The sequence below is a fragment of the Neolamprologus multifasciatus genome, chromosome 19, assembly GCF_963576455.1.
Source record: "Neolamprologus multifasciatus chromosome 19, fNeoMul1.2, whole genome shotgun sequence".
In the NCBI taxonomy this organism is placed as follows: Eukaryota; Metazoa; Chordata; class Actinopteri; order Cichliformes; family Cichlidae; genus Neolamprologus; species Neolamprologus multifasciatus.
This window is the reverse complement of record NC_140457.1, coordinates 1,266,996-1,282,540: the sequence shown is the minus strand read 5'-3', so window position 1 is coordinate 1,282,540 and position 15,545 is coordinate 1,266,996. Positions and strand designations below refer to the sequence as shown.

Genomic DNA, 15,545 nt, shown 5'->3' with positions numbered 1-15,545 from the left:
TGGGACCTGAGAGCAGACATCTGAGATCTTCGTGAGCAGAAAGGTGGAAACATCAGAGCTCATAGATGCTGAATGGACGTCAGATCTTACGGTGTGTTCACACCGAACGCGATGGACGCGAATAGAGCGTCAGGTTTACATGTAAAGTCAATGGAAAAGCGCGATGACGCGCGATTGCGGGTCCCGCGAAAATTCGGAAGCAGATTTGCGTCGCGAAAACGCCAAAACGCGTGAAACGCGCGTCAGTGTAGCGCGTCTGGCGCGTTTGACTCGCGAATAAAACCACGCGCGTGAGTTTTTGTGTTGCATTTTGTGCATACGCGCGTTTCGCGTCTACCGCTCGAGTTGGAAAAATCTGAACTCCAGCGTCAAATCGCACCGCGACAACCAATCAGGAGCCTGGTGACGTGGCTCTGACCTAGGTCAAAGGGGCAGATCCAGCCAAAGCCCTTGATTCTTCATTCAGTATGGAGGAAAAGCTAATCAGTGCCGTGGCTAATCACCCAGAGCTATATGATGCTAGCTGCTACTTCTACCGAGACAGGAATAAAAAGGACCTAGCTTGGAGACACATAAGTGAGGAGATCGGGCAACCTGGTAAGTTCATTCCTTCTTCTTTTTAATTTTCAGACTGACCCGATGAACCCGCGCAAAAGCTAGCAAGCCCGCCTACTGTCCCGCTATTTTCCCACTGATGTACAAATACCTTTCCGCTAACAAGATAATGCGTTTATTCAGAGGACATCTGCAGGAGAAAGTGGAAGAGCCCCAGGGACACTTATAATAAGGAGAAGAAGGCAGAGAAGGAGAAGAGGAGTGGGTCTGCAGCAGGATCGGGGAGAAGATGGAAGTTCTTCGCGGTCATGGGGTTTCTGGACCCCTTCCTCACCCCGCAGGAGACTACCGGTAATATGGTGCGGACCGTGGAGAACTTCTCCCCCGAGGACCAGGGACAGCCCGGAGAGGCAGCAGGGGAGTGTCAGTCAGAAGGTATGTTTACATTGAGTTAATGTAGGCAGTTAATTTATGCGTGTTGTCATACAGGAACATATTTTGTTTATTAATAAACAGTATACAGTAGTCCCGCTGTTCATCCGTCACTGCCTCGCCTTTTCGCTGATTTTTTTTATTGCACCGTACAGCTTTCAACTATGCGCATTGCATTCTGCAGCCCAAATGACAAATCTCCTCCATGTCGTGTCTCCTGCGCTTGCCAAACTTATCATGTTTGGTTTTGATAACCATCACGTCCAATAGAAAAAAACAGCACAAAAACACTCATAACTATGACCCTCATTCGGAAATACACACCTGCACCGGGAGCAAAAAAGGCGCACAAAAGTGTCGCCGCAGACGGAGAAAAAGCGCGGCATAATACTTTTACGTTTTAAAATCGACAAAGGTTTTCACTTTGAGAATCAACTTGTGAGAACTGTGACTACTGTTCATGTGCTGCAATAAATGAGAGACCACTGTATATAATAATAATAATAAGTATATAATAATAATATATTCTCTATGACTATTGTCTTAAACCTGTTAACATTTAATATTGTCTTGATAGAGTCAAGTAATCATGCAGCAGAGTCCTCAGCTGTCTCTTCTCCTGGCTCTCCAGTCCCTGGTCCCTCAGCTGCTGCACCCACAGGTATGAACATCAAGCACTGACAGCTTTTTACTTGCTTGAATTCCCTTGTGATCACCTTTACTAAATATCTACAACCAATCTGTTTATATCCTGTTTTTTTCAATTTTGAAAATGAAAATCTAGTAGCAGCCTTCTCATTACTTTGTGTTGTTTTGTGCTGTGTTTTACAGGCCCACAGAGGAGGACAGCTCGAAGGCGGGCGAGGGACGGGTCCCAGGACGGTCCATCGGCGGTGGAGCTGGCCATCCTGGAGTCCCTAAAGAGGCCACGCCCGTCTCCAACGGAGCGTTTCCTCCGCGACCTTGTTCCTGCTCTGGAGAGCATGCCGCCTCAGACACGAGAATTCGTGAAATTTCAAATTTATAAATTAGCTTTTGAAAACAGCACAGCTGTGTTAAATTTGGAAACATTGGACCCTAATGATCAGTAGTTTTCTGATGAGGCAGCAGCTCTCCAGGGCAGAAACAGTGTTCTTATTTTTCTCCTCCTTCTCCCTGAGGCTCTTCCACTCCAAGCTGGGTCCTTTTTATTCCTGTCTCTCTGTAAATAGTTACATTTCATATATTTATGATAAATGTTTTTGTTAATGAATTTATATTTTTTCAAATAAACATTTATAATGACAAAATGTCTCTGTTCTACTACACAGCAAATATTGGCACCCGACTTGACACAAGTAGAATTTATTTCATATTATACTAATGACAAAACATACTAATACAGTGGGATGCAAAAGTTTGGGCAACATTGTGAAAAGTAATTATTTTCTTGTACAAATCACTGGTTGTCACAATAAAAATAGTCAGTTAAATATATCATATAGGAGACACACAGTGATATTTGAGAAGTGAAATGCAGTTTACAGAAAGTGTGCAATAAGTGTTTAAATCAAGCAGGTGCATAAATTGGCGACACAAAAAAAGAGAAATGAAATAAATATTTAGTGTATATGAATGTGTGTGTCTCCTATATGATATATGTAAGTGACATTTTTCATTGTAACAGTGATTCATACAGGAAAATAATGACTATTAATAAGGTTGCCCAAACTTTTGCACCACACTGTATATAGGAACATAGTGAAGACAAGTTACTTAAGAGAGTAAAAAGAGGTTAGTTTATTTTGGAGTAGAGCTCCATTTATTAAGAAAAAATTAAAAGGACAGGAACACTCTTTAGAGGTTTGTGGGTGGCTCTTAAAAGAGCCGTTGTGGGGAAGTCACTCGGACTTCAAACAGGCTACTCCTTTGGTTGCCAAGACACAGCTCCCTCCACCGAGAAGTGAGCCATGAATTTCTCCCTCACCAGGACAGCCTCTCTGGAGGAGTTGTTTGCTGGCAAGGAACCTGGACAAAATTGTTTAAAATGAGTATTATGTGTACTGCAGTTACAAAATACATTATTGAAATTACAAAATTACAAATTACAAAACATAAATCTTACATAAAACCTTTTGTAATTATAAGGATAATTACATGATATATATTAGATATAATCTAAAACAGTCTGCGGGGATTATATACAAATATTCAACTATCCCAGAATTAAACCAGGTCTAAATAAAAAGGAGTGAGTATCACTACAAAGGTTAACTCAGTGGTCCTAATGCTACAGTTTGATATCAGCAAACACCGAGCGCATACATTGATATGACACCACAGCCATGCTATCATTGCAAACACTGATAACAGCATAAATCGAATTAAATCGGGACTTGATGAGACCTTCTGAGTATCACTAGAAATATTATAAACAGTCGTCTCCGTACCACAGTTTGCTTTCAGTAAACACAGAGAGCATTCACTGTTAGCATAGCACATCCACGTTAGCAGTGTATAAATGGATGGTTTAGCATGTATTAGCACACGTATCAATAAAGGACTACCGTATTAAATACTTTTACTAACCTCAGGCAGATGAACAGGCGCTCTGCAGGTGGGATTGAGCGCCTGTAGTTGGTGTCTAGGCGGGCGATTCTGGGACCGACCCGGGGAAGCAGGTCCTCAAACTGGCCGAGTGAAAGACGGTGATATCGCTGAAATCGGCTGTCATCCAGGCGCAGCTCCTGGAGCAAATGGTGAAACTCACCAAACTGCTCACGCCTCTGGAGGACCTGATGGACCCAGGTACGGCGAGGGCGTCTTTTACGCCGCTGCTCTGCTCTCCACAGTACATAGAGAAGGGAGACTCTCTCTTCAAGCGCTAACTCGACAGCTGCCATTTTGCAAAGATACCGGTCTGGCACAACTTCCTCCCACATCCCTCCCACATTTCCGGTTCAATGGATTTTTCTTGGACACGCGTTGAGGCGCGAATGTGCACGCGTCAAATTAGGGGCGTTTGGGGCGTTTTTGTTCGCGTCCATCGCGTTCGGTGTGAACACACCGTTATATCTGCTGCTGATACGACCGTGCTTCACATTTCCACCTCTGAATATGAACCTGACTGTAATGCAAATATTCAGGCTTTGGATAAACGTTGGATAAAGTTTCACATTTTCATTATTTAACTGTAACATCTGCTGTCACCAGCGGCAGTTTATAAAGACATGAGTTCATCTTGTTGGTGCAGCGCTCCACAGCAGTCCCAGTTACTCATGTGACACCATGAGAAAAATAATTACCCACCTGGCTTATGTTGAAGAGACATCAGTGGTTAACAACAGTTTAACACAGTCAGGTAACTGAGTGATGATGAACCAAAGTCAGGGTGTTTTTTCTAATACTTATTTAATTTCTTTCATTTTTGTGTGGAACGTTTAAAAGTTACACATGTAAAACTAAAAGTGTATAAACCACAAAACAACAACAAAGTGATGATTATGTTTTCACGAGAAATGAATCACCTTTTAACAACCTCACCAGCTGTTTGTGCAGATTATGGCGTTTACCAGGCGCACTTAAATGCATCACAGTCGTTGCTTTTTACCGTAACATGAGTAACGTCTCAGCACCTTCTTTGCCTACAACTAAAACAAGGCTTAAACTGAAGAGTGTAACACTGATGTGTGTGTGTGTGTGTGTGTGTGTGTGTGTGTGTGTGTGTGTGTGTGTCAGCGCAGACATGAAAACCTCTTCCTCGGGTCAGAGCTGTCACATTTACTTTTATCTTTAAGTCAGAGTTTCATAACTGGACGGTTTAACGAAGCGTTTACACACCACAGCAATACAAACTCTTACCTGCGTGTCTCTCGAGCTCTTCCTGTTTTTAGTTTAGTTTCGGTTTCTAAGGACGGTCGTCAGAAGCGGAACTTCCTGTGGACCTCCAACCAATCAGAGCGTGATGTTTTTACGGTACCGTGATCGTGTCCATTTCAAAGTTATTATAGTTTATAGGTTATTATAAATTTAAACTGTAAACTAAGACTAAATGTCAAAACTATTCAGTTAACTAAAATTAAAAATAATGTTTTTTAAAAACTAAAATAAAGTATTTTAGTTTTTATTGTTTGGTAGAAATTTATTCAAACTTGCCTGGTGAAGCTTTCATGGATGTGTTTATACTTGTGTGATTTTCCTAAATATTGCCTCTGATATATGCCCTCCATGCTTTAATAATTTAAAGGACGAGAACTAAAGAACCAAGAAAACTCACTGTGGAAACTCACTCAAACTAAACTGAATTAACAACAAAAAGTGAAACAAAAATAAAAGTGACTTAGAAAGTACAATAATGATGGTCCACCTGGGCAGAGGCTGTTTGGAGGGATGTTTAGGCTTCACAGGGATGGTGTGTGTGAGAAGGCTTATCTTTCTAACTTTTCCAAGGAACCCAATCTCAAATGACAGGTAAATCTGTATTTTATTGAACAGAAATGTCCCCTGAAGAGCTGCTTACTTTGAGTACATTTCAGAGCCTGTACTTTTTTACTTTTACTTGAGTAAAGAAGTTGGCCTTCATACTATGTTCCTCTAGAGGGACTTCTGTGATTTAGGTGCTCTACTTTTGGGAATATTTATTTATTTATGTATTTCATACATCGACAATTGTCATAGAAATTTGAAAATAATTTAAAGCTAAATATTTGTAATTATAATTAATATTGTAAGGTTTACAACATCATTAACAGCTTGTATTGATGTTATGGCTGTGTGCAGGGAGAGGACCTAAAATGCAGCACTCACGGACACAAACGTAACTCAAAACATTCATTCAGCTTTATTGCTGGAAGGCAACTGAGCAGAAAACAAACTAAACTGAGAATACAAAAACAAGCTAAACAGGCAGTGAAAGTGAGGGTAAACCGACGTTAACGACACAACAACAAGAACTAACTGACAGGGATTAAAATACACTAACATGAGACAAGACCTTCAAAGTAAAACAGGAAATCCACAGACTGAACTCAGAGACTACTTTTGGACCTCAGACTAGACACAGTCTGAGGTCCAAAAGTTGTGAGAGTTAAAGTCTCTCATATTTTCAAAGAATGAAAATTTAGAGACATTTGAAAGTTGTGACAGACTATAGATTCATGGATGTTCACTAATACCCTCAAAGGGCAGGAAAGGTAACACTGTGTCCAACACCAACACTGACTAGAGGTGAATAGTTCTCCTTGTTTAAATAGGTTTAATTTAAAACACTTCTTAAATAATGACATTAATGGTAAAATGTTTATCAAGAACAATTTAATAAAGTTTTATCTATCTATTTATTTATAAAAGCAGGAGGGCAGTGAACTCTCATCACAATCTACAGTCAACAGGACAAAAACACCACAGAGCAGTTTCTGTTCAGACATTCTGCATTAAAAGTATTTATTATGCTATAAGCGACGATATGATAATAAAAGAGTTTAATCACAAAGTAAATCACACAGAGGAAATTCAGAGATAATGTTTCAGGAGTAACTATCAGATCACCTGATCTGTAAAAAGTTATGACATCACCAAATCAGACAAAGGATTAAGAAAACATCAGTAGCTCTTCTAGCAGGTTTTATCTGAATAATAACATCACATTTGTTCCTGTATCGATGTGATGAGAAGAAATGAGACCTGCTGAGGCCTCTGATACATTTATCAGCTATAGTAGGATAATGGCTCAAATGTGCAGCTGCAACATGATTTGTTTCAGTATATTTATATTTAATGATTTCACCTAATTTCATTTGTACTCTTTTGTTTCACTCATCTTTAAATTCACACTGATGTGTTCAGACTGAAGCTCTTTCAAACACCCTCTGAGCATCTTCAGCGAGTTCTTCAAGGATCAAATTCAGAATTTTGTAGGTTTTGGTGAAAGAGAGACCCGCTGATACTAGAATTCCAATAAATGGAATAAATCTGGACACTTCCACTGCTGCCATTAATGCAGCTACGGACCCAAGTTTGGCGATCACCCTCAAGAGGAGCCCTGCAGTTATTTCTGCTGCAGCCAGTGGTGAAATGATGACAGCACGTAGATCAGTGTAGGGCACACCTGTTCTGTTAGAAAGTCTCTTCAGAGACGGGACATCGAGACCAAACGCATGAACATAATGTGTGACAGCACCAAACATCACAGCAGCATCAACAGCAATAGAAAGACCAGGAAGTGGAACAGCTGCTCCAATTGCAGACAGAGTAGCCAACCAATATAATCGACGCTTGAAAGCTTGTTTCTTCTTCCTGATGATCTCTGGGTTGATGTTGGGCATGGCGCGCAGCAGAACATCTCTCTTGTGTGCAGGAAGGTCTCTGTCTAAGGTCTGCTGTAAGAGAGGGAAGTCGTACAGGCGGAGCTCAAAGCTGGACACCAGGAACACCTGCATAGACTCGATGCCTTGTGTCTGAAGACCTGCGTCACAGAAGAAACACACAGTGTGAAGATTAAGTATGAAATAATAAATTATCTAAAACTAGGCTTTCCTATCAGGGGATTCATTAACTCCTCTGACTCCACAGAGTTATAAAGGATTATAGTTTAGTTGTGTATAGTTTAGAATAATCTTGGATCCTATCTGCTGCTGGGAATCATGGGAATGATTAGAGTGTTTTTTTATGTAAGATTAATATGAAGAGAAACTGCAGCCCAGAGAGTCTGAACAATACCAAACAAACTGAGTTAGAGATTAACAGCAGCAGGCAGCTGTTCTTCAAGAAACATCAAACAACTAAAGTATGTTTGTTGATGGAGACAAACACTGGAGATAAAACTGATTATATGTTTATACATTGTTGACCCAATAAATGAATTTGATTGATAATTTTATCTTGTCAGTCAAAAATGAACAAATAAATTAAAAATCTGTTCTCATCCTAAATCTTGGTATCAGCCTGAGAGAGACAGTAGCAGTTTAATGAGTGATCAGTGTTATAAAGTTCAGCTGTCCAATAAAAGCCTGACCTCTCCAGCAGCTGCAGGAGGACAGATCTAAATAACTTTATACACTTGAAACATCAAATAAAGTTCATACAGCTTCTCTCAGTGATCACTGATAATCAAAGTAATTTGTCATTTTTCTGAGTATGCGATGATGCAAACAATAGAAAATAAAGGTTATTACATTCACACATTTTTAAAGAACACATCCAGAAATTCATCTCACACTGGGATAAATGATCACTGAACACTCACCGTTAACACAGTCGTCTCTGATCTTTGTCAGAGTTCTCTCTTCACTGAAGTCGCTCTTTGTTTTTTCAGCATTTATATCGTTGTCGATCTTTGAGTGAACAAAGTAGAACTTTTTCTTCATCCTCTGAACCTCCTGAGCCAGTTTCACATCATTTTCTCTGAAGCGAGTGTCTGAGATGATGATGAAGAAGTCAAACTTCTCAAATCCAACAAGCTCCAGGTACTTATCAGCTGGAAACTTGGTGGTGCCGATTCCAGGAAGATCCCAAAAAGTAACATTGGGATAGTTTGGATGGGGGTACGCTGTGACCTCCATGGTGGTTTCTGTAACACCAGTAGGAGCAGCTCCCTTATCATCATCACATAGTCCTCTGAGGGCGTTAACAAAGGTGGATTTACCAGAACCAGATTCTCCTGTGATGGCGATATTCAGTGTGATGTTTTTCTCCTTCATCATTAACTCTTTGATCTTTGCAGCAGCTGCTGGTCGGTCATTCTTCAGCAGAGCTTCATTAATTTCTTCTTTAAGTAATGCAAATCCAAACTGGTCGTCTGGGCTTGTACTTAAAGACTGAAACAACAAAAGAGGACAAAATTTACTTTTGTGATTTTAGAGACATGAAATGTAACTATCACAATCTAATATTATATACACAACTGGCCTAAAATGCAACAATTAAATAATTACACAAACAAAAATAAAATACCTCAAATATAAGCTGGAGCCAAATTATGGAGATTCATAATTAATTTCTTAATATTTAGTTTTTTTCTGTCTCAGAGGACTGAAATATTTTCATTGGATTGAAATGGGCTTAAAATAAATCTGTGGTTGACATTTTAATCTCTGAATTGAAAAGTTAAAAACAAAATGTTTGTTAGGCTGGAAAGAAAATGATCCCAGCTCAGACCAGCACACAGTGTGTAAAAACAGTCTGAGATGAGACGCTGTGTGAAGTTACAGGAAATGTTTGAAACCTAAAACTGTCAGTTTGGATTTAAAGCAGCAGCCGATGATCTGATCAGTGTGTTTTCACACAGGCCACAGTTACACTCATGAGAAAAACATCTTCTCAGTTCTCCTTCCTCAGGATTTACTAAGGTAAGCAGCAGCCAGGTGCTGCTAACTGATCAACAGGACAATGATCCTAAACACAGCAGCAATACAATCTTACCTTGAAAGCTTCTTTCTTCTTGCTGATGATCTCCAGGTTGACACTGGGTGTAGCAAACAGCAGAGCATCTCTCTGGTGTTCAGGGAGCTCTCTCTCTAAGGTCTCATGTAAGAGAGAGAAGTCGTACAGTTCGAGTTTAAAGCTGGACACCAGGAAGACCTGTGGAGACTTGATGCCCAGTCCTCTGACTCCTGTGTCACAGAAGGAAAACATGTTGTGACGATCATAAACAGAAAATATAAAATGCTAGCTGTTCTTATTATTAGTTACAGAGAATTATCAGTTGATTCAGCTTCAGTTTCCTGCAACCCTGTGGAACTGCATCGTGAGTTTCAGGTTATTGTTTTGTCACAACATGCTGTTTGAATTCAGTCATTCTGCTTCCTTCAAACAGGTGTTTTAAGATGAATTAATGAGATTTCATTAATTAATGTTATATTTGGTCACCGTAGCTCTGCCTGTGAGCACAGAAGCCCCACCCACCTCCTGTTCCAACATTCTGTTAACGAGGGGCAGCCAATCAGAGCAAAGAGGTTGGAAGTGGCCTTAAAGGGAAGACCCCAAAACAGCTTATTTCAGGCAACAAGAAAAAGTATACAATCCCACGAAGGCTGAGTGTGTGATTTTTCAGGGGAGACTGAGGGAATAGAGGGTCTGACAACAGTAATATATGAACTCAAAGATGACGTCAGTGCAGAAGAACCTTATTAGACTATGTGCACCTTAGCATGTGCTACTTCCGGTGGGGAAACTCCTGCAGGGCGCCTCGTTTCCGGTGTGATATTCTTGTCTTGTTTACGGTCGGGTTTTCCAAAAAAGTCAACCAAATCGACGAATCAAGCAGCGATTTACATTTCTCAAGATGTCTTTGGCATTTACCGAGAATATCTGTAGATGATGTTCATCGACTCAGAGCAAAAGTGAGAAAGGATTGAAATTTCTCAGTATTTGTAAACAGTGATCCCTCGTTCATCGCAGGTGTTATGTTCTAAAAATAATCAGCGATAGGTGAAATCTGCGAAGTAGCCAACTTTATTTTATTTTACAATTATTTTCGATGTTTTAGGCTGTAAAACCCGTCACTACACACTTTATACACTTTTCTCAGACAGGCATGAAGTTTCACACTTTTCTCTCTTGTTTAAACTCTCAAAGTTCAAACTTTAGTAAAAAAATAAAATAAATAACACATACATATAGGATCTTGGGGGTGGGCATCCAGAAGACCATCAGGGTGTACACCCCACCCGTGGCGTCGTTGCCCACCTCTCAATTTTAAATACACGTAGACATTGAGGGTTATCAGGAGGGGCTATGTGCTTACCTGCTGCTCTCTGGCAGGTAGCTCCATGCCCTCCTGGGTTTTAAATGCACCTTAGAACACACATACATCAACACTACATATGAGCGGGTGGAGGGAGGTTTGGAGTCTTCTCACACCCCCGTTCTCTGTGGCCTGCTGGAGCAGGGGGGCTGGGAGGAGGAGTTGGCCGTCCGACTGGGGTCTGGAGTGTGGGGTCTCCCTGCTGCTGCGGAGTCGGGGCGGTCTGCTTCTCCCCACCGCAGGGAAAAGGGTAACACCACCTGGGCCTGGGTGCAGTTTACCCCCTCCAGGGGCAAGGGTACCTAGACCCGGTTCTTAGAGTACGCTTGGGGGGTGTGATTGTGTGTACAGTGTCTCTCTGTGTCTGTCTCCATGTTGGGTGAGTGTTGAGTAAGTGCATATGAGAGCATGAGGGTGGGAATGGATGTTTGTATCTGTGTGTGCCTGTATGTCTGTGTCTACATGTCAGGTTGGGTATCAGACGCCACCTCTGTGGGGACATCTCAGCCCCTCCAAGGTTTGGAGGCCTATCTCCCCCCACCACTCCCCCTGCCAGGGGCGGACTCCCTCAGACATCGGTGCATTGGTGGTTCTTTGTGTCCAGGGATAGGCGTCCAGGTACACACCGGCTCACTCCTGGTGGCTGCTTATCGGGGCCTGGAGCCTGGGGCTCGCTCGGGCCACTTCGGGGGTGGGGTGCCCCCGGCCTCTCGGCCTGGGGCTCGGTCACTCTGGCACAGCTGGCTGCCGGCGGAGCTCACAGGCACGTCACTGCAACCCCCCCTGGCTTCTGCTCCGCGGCTGCTGAGTGACCCCTCATCTGGGACTCTCCTCAGCTCTTTCTGGGACAGTGGCGCGGCCCCCCCTCTGTTGGTCTTCTTGGTCTCTTGTGTTTTGGGGGCCTCTGGATGTCTGGAGTCTTGATCTCCTCCATACCTGCTTCAAGCCCTGGAGGACGGGGCTGTGCCCCCCCCCCACACACACACCCTCTAGCAGATCATTACATGAAGGAACCTTTTAAAAACAAGCGTCCATGCTCACAGGTGTACACACGGGTGCTCACACACACAAACGACACCCTTTTTGGCTCCTACCTCAAAGCACACTGTGCTGTCGATCTTACGTGCTGCACAATAATGTTTAATATTTAGTATTTACTGTTATATTCACATATATCATTGCGACGATGTTGTTTATTATATTGCTCTTTTTCTTTGCTTGTTTTCTCTTTATTCTTTCTCAACAGGTGATCCAGGTGATTGATAGATGGATTTTTTGTCTTTGTTTTGTTGGTTTTTGTTTTTTGCCCTTTATCCCCGTCGCTCTTTCCTGCTGTTTTTCTTTCCCTCTTTCTTTCTCCCAATCAAGTCTGTCCCGTATTTAGCAAGTGAAAATAAAATAAAATAAACAATAAAAGGTGAATCAAATAGACCATTACGGCAAAGCTGGGATGGTCCATTTGGTAAAGTAAATCCGTTTGGTATCTTTCTTGGCTCATAGACAATAATTCTGATGGCAAAAGACCCAAATGGGGGAGGCAAAAAAAAAAAAAAAAAAAAAGCATGCAAAATTGCACTAAAAGAATCCACGAAACAGCGAAGCTGCAAAGGGTGAACGGCGTTATAGGAGGGACCACTGTAATTGTAAAGATAAGTCACAACATACCCTTTGTGAATTATTTTTTTATATCCTGTGGTTTTTTTTTGTTGACATGCTGTGTAGGTGTGTACTGATATCAACATAACGGGGAAACATCTGTCTCTGACTATTGTTCACCTGTAGTTTGAACGCTGGACATTTGCCTGTTTAAATCATAAGAACTGTCACTATACAGAGATGTGCTTCTGCTGCAGTGATGCAGTTCTGCTTGTGTTGAGTGATGTAAACAAATTTTGATATCACACTGCAAGGTAGAGAAGCAGTACATCCTCCAGCCACACAGTTAGTGTTCAGTATAATAAAACTTCCTCAAAGCAGATTTTAATGATTTTCTTGTCCAGTTGCAGCTGAAACTAACACATCATTAAATCCAGAAACTGACCTCAGGTCAAATTTAACAGGTCTGCAACCAAAAAACTAAAGAGAAATTTGGGTTGTTTCTTATAGATTTTTACTCACTGAAACTGAGAAAAATAATTTAAAAATTCCATCTTATCAGGTTTTCTTTCAAAATGCTTTTAGTTTTTATTGAACGTAAAAATGTCCCTTTTTAAACTAAAATCTGGTATCCTATACCTGAGTCAGAAAAACATATCTAATAATGATTTCATACATTAATTAATGCAAAATGCAAATAGAAATAAAGGGGGGGGGGGGCTGTTGTGTTGGGCGGTATGAAGAAATCAGATGATCATGTCCAAACAGGTTTATTTTGTTAATGAATCTCAGAACAATTATGCATAATTAATTGTAATAAAACTGATTTTTTTCATCGCTGTTGTGCTTTTTTAATGTCAGCTCCTCATGTTTTGAAAAGAAACTGTGCGTGATGGAGGGACATGGAGATCATTTTTGGATTCAGCACCAGAAAAAAACATAACATTTAACAAAAATATCTCATGCAGCTGAAATTCTTTTTTTCAGACTTGTGTTATTTTGCATCTGAACGAGGTCGCTCACCTTTAACGCAGTCGTCTCTGATCTTTGTCAGAGTCCTCTCTTCACTGAAGTTTCTCTTTCTTTTCTCAGCATCTATATCGTCAGCAATCTTTGAGCGAACAAAGTAGAACTTCTTCATCCTCTGAATCTCCTGAGCCAGTTTCACATCATTCTCTTTGAACCGAGCAGCCGCGATGATGATGAAGAAGTCAAACTTCTCAAATCCAACAAGCTTCAGGTACTCATCAGCTGAAAACTTGGTGGTGCCGATTCCAGGAAGATCCCAGAATTTAACATTGGGATAGTCTGGATGGGGGTACGCTGTGACCTCTGAGGTGGTTTCTGTAACATCAGTAGGAGCAGCTCCCTCGTCATCATCGGACAGCCCTCTGAAGGCGTTAACAAAGGTGGATTTACCAGAACCAGATTCTCCAGTGATGGCGATATTCAGTGTGATGTCATCCATCCCCAGTGGCTCCTTGATCATTCCAACAGCTGATGGTTTGTCATGGAGTTGTAGAGCTTTTATTTCCTCAGTAACTGATTTACAGTCAGTTTGAACAGCCATCTTTATCCTCGATAACTGCAGTAAGAGAGATGTTCAAAGTTATTACACAACTGGAAAAATAATAATACCTATTTTTTTTTAAAGTTAACATACAAAACTGTATGATGTCAAGATACATTTCAGTGTATTGAAATGGTCTTAATACATTTCAAGGCTATGAAAATTTAAAGTTCTTAAAAATTCCTAGCAGGTCTACTGCCATAATATCCGAGTAGAGCTGGGCGATAGACCTCATCTGTCTTATCCTCTTAAAAAAAAAAAAAAGAAGAACAGCCAATCCAAATTAAGTAGCGCAGAGCTGAACCAATCATAGCCACAGCGTAACGTCACTTGACTCGTTATGTACAGCACAAGTGCCAAGCCGCACATGTGTCTTTGTTTGGGAAGCAGCCAGCCGCCGTGCCGCCCGGGTAATGGAGGAAATGAGTGTGCTGACTAGAGAAAAATCAACCGAGAGCGACCGAAGGTTACCGAAGAGAAAACAGATGATGGTTCCAATGCCGGAGAGATTGTCGAACGGAAGAGCCAGAGACGTTCGGTAGTGTGAAAGTATTTCTGCTATTTCAAGTCTGACAAAAAACAGAGTAGCGCGCACTGTAAATTGTGCCGAAAGCAAGTTCCCACAAAGTCTGGAAATACAACAAACTTTTTTATCACCTGAAGCAGTGCCACCCACTAGAGCACGCTCAATCTCTGACTGAAAGCGCTAATTCATCATCGAAAACAACCAGGGGAATCCCTGCAAAGCAGCAACAGTCAACTGAGTCGGCTTACTCCAGCGTCTTACCATATGACAAAAAAGCTAAGAGACAGCGACATAACGAATGCCATAGCTTACTGTCTTTCTAAAGACATGCTAACAATAAACACGGTTGAAAATGAAGGATTCATGCCGCTAATTAAGGTAATGGATCCTCGTTACCAACTCCATGGACGTAAACATCTCTCTCAGACAGCGCCTCCAAAGCTATATAGAGAGTGCCATGAGGCTGTTGAGAAGGAGCTACAAACTGTGTTGTTCTTTGCTACTTCATCTGACATGTGGTCAAGTTGTACGTCAGAAACTTACCTTAGTCTTACTGCCCACTATATCGACCAAGACTGGAATCTCTACCTCTCTTAGCTTTTTGGTCATATGTAGTTTGCAATATTTGCCTTTATTTATCTGAAACTGAAGTCTCAGACTGAAGTTCCTTAAGTACAGCTGCCCTGTTGAACTAACATCACACAGTCAATATGGCACACTAACAATTTCCTAGACAACTTCCCAGAGGCCCCACAGGGTGACTTCTCTTCACACACAAAGGTTTAGGGCTGGGTATCGTCACTGATTTCTAGAATCGATTCAATCTACGATTCGATTCGAATCGGGAAAATTTAGTCTCAGACAGTCAGAAATATTATAATTCAGATCATTCATCAGTACATTTCCATATTTTTATATCTATAAAAAGAAAGCTGACACTTGTAAGACTTTATCAAAGGTGTGAGCGTCACAGCAGAGGCCTTTGTGTCAAAGTAACTGAGGATAAAACAGAAAAAACATAAAGGAGATTTTCCTGGTCTGGATTTTATAAAAATATTCTGCAGCACATCAAAAACAAAAGAAAACCATTAATCAACACATGAACATTACCTCTGAACAGGCACGTGCAGGGGGGGGGGGGGGGG

General features: G+C 41.3%; 2 protein-coding genes, 1 long non-coding RNA gene and 1 pseudogene across 5 annotated transcripts in view; 1 reads left to right on the top strand and 3 right to left on the bottom strand.

Annotated features, from left to right (window-relative positions):
• The window catches only part of LOC146495635 (interferon-induced very large GTPase 1-like), a 123,985-nt pseudogene extending 119,075 nt beyond the window's left edge, over window positions 1-4,910 (bottom strand). The window contains exon 1 of the transcript XR_014871080.1: window positions 4,828-4,910. The product of XR_014871080.1 is annotated as an interferon-induced very large GTPase 1-like (transcript). The remainder of the gene's footprint in view (window positions 1-4,827) is intronic.
• The window catches only part of LOC146495633 (uncharacterized), a 183,512-nt gene that overhangs the window by 119,075 nt on the left and 48,892 nt on the right, over window positions 1-15,545 (bottom strand). The gene's annotated exons all lie outside the window — the stretch shown is intronic.
• On the top strand, window positions 83-3,487 carry LOC146495636 (uncharacterized). Its single transcript, XR_014871082.1, has 2 exons — window positions 83-990; window positions 1,565-3,487. It is a non-coding gene; the product is annotated as an uncharacterized LOC146495636 (long non-coding RNA).
• LOC146495631 (interferon-inducible GTPase 5-like) overlaps window positions 6,307-15,545 on the bottom strand; it is a 143,388-nt gene continuing 134,149 nt past the window's right edge. The window contains exons 2-5 of one of the 2 annotated variants that reach the window (XM_085142686.1): window positions 13,328-13,889; window positions 9,385-9,575; window positions 8,210-8,780; window positions 6,307-7,429 (exon numbers count right to left, since the gene is read on the bottom strand). In XM_085142686.1, the coding sequence (XP_084998812.1) occupies window positions 6,807-7,429; window positions 8,210-8,780; window positions 9,385-9,575; window positions 13,328-13,874 (1,932 nt within the window). In that variant the 5' untranslated portion in view covers window positions 13,875-13,889 and the 3' untranslated portion in view covers window positions 6,307-6,806. The remainder of the gene's footprint in view (window positions 7,430-8,209; window positions 8,781-9,384; window positions 9,576-13,327; window positions 13,890-15,545) is intronic. The other variant, XM_085142685.1, reaches the window with a different exon arrangement.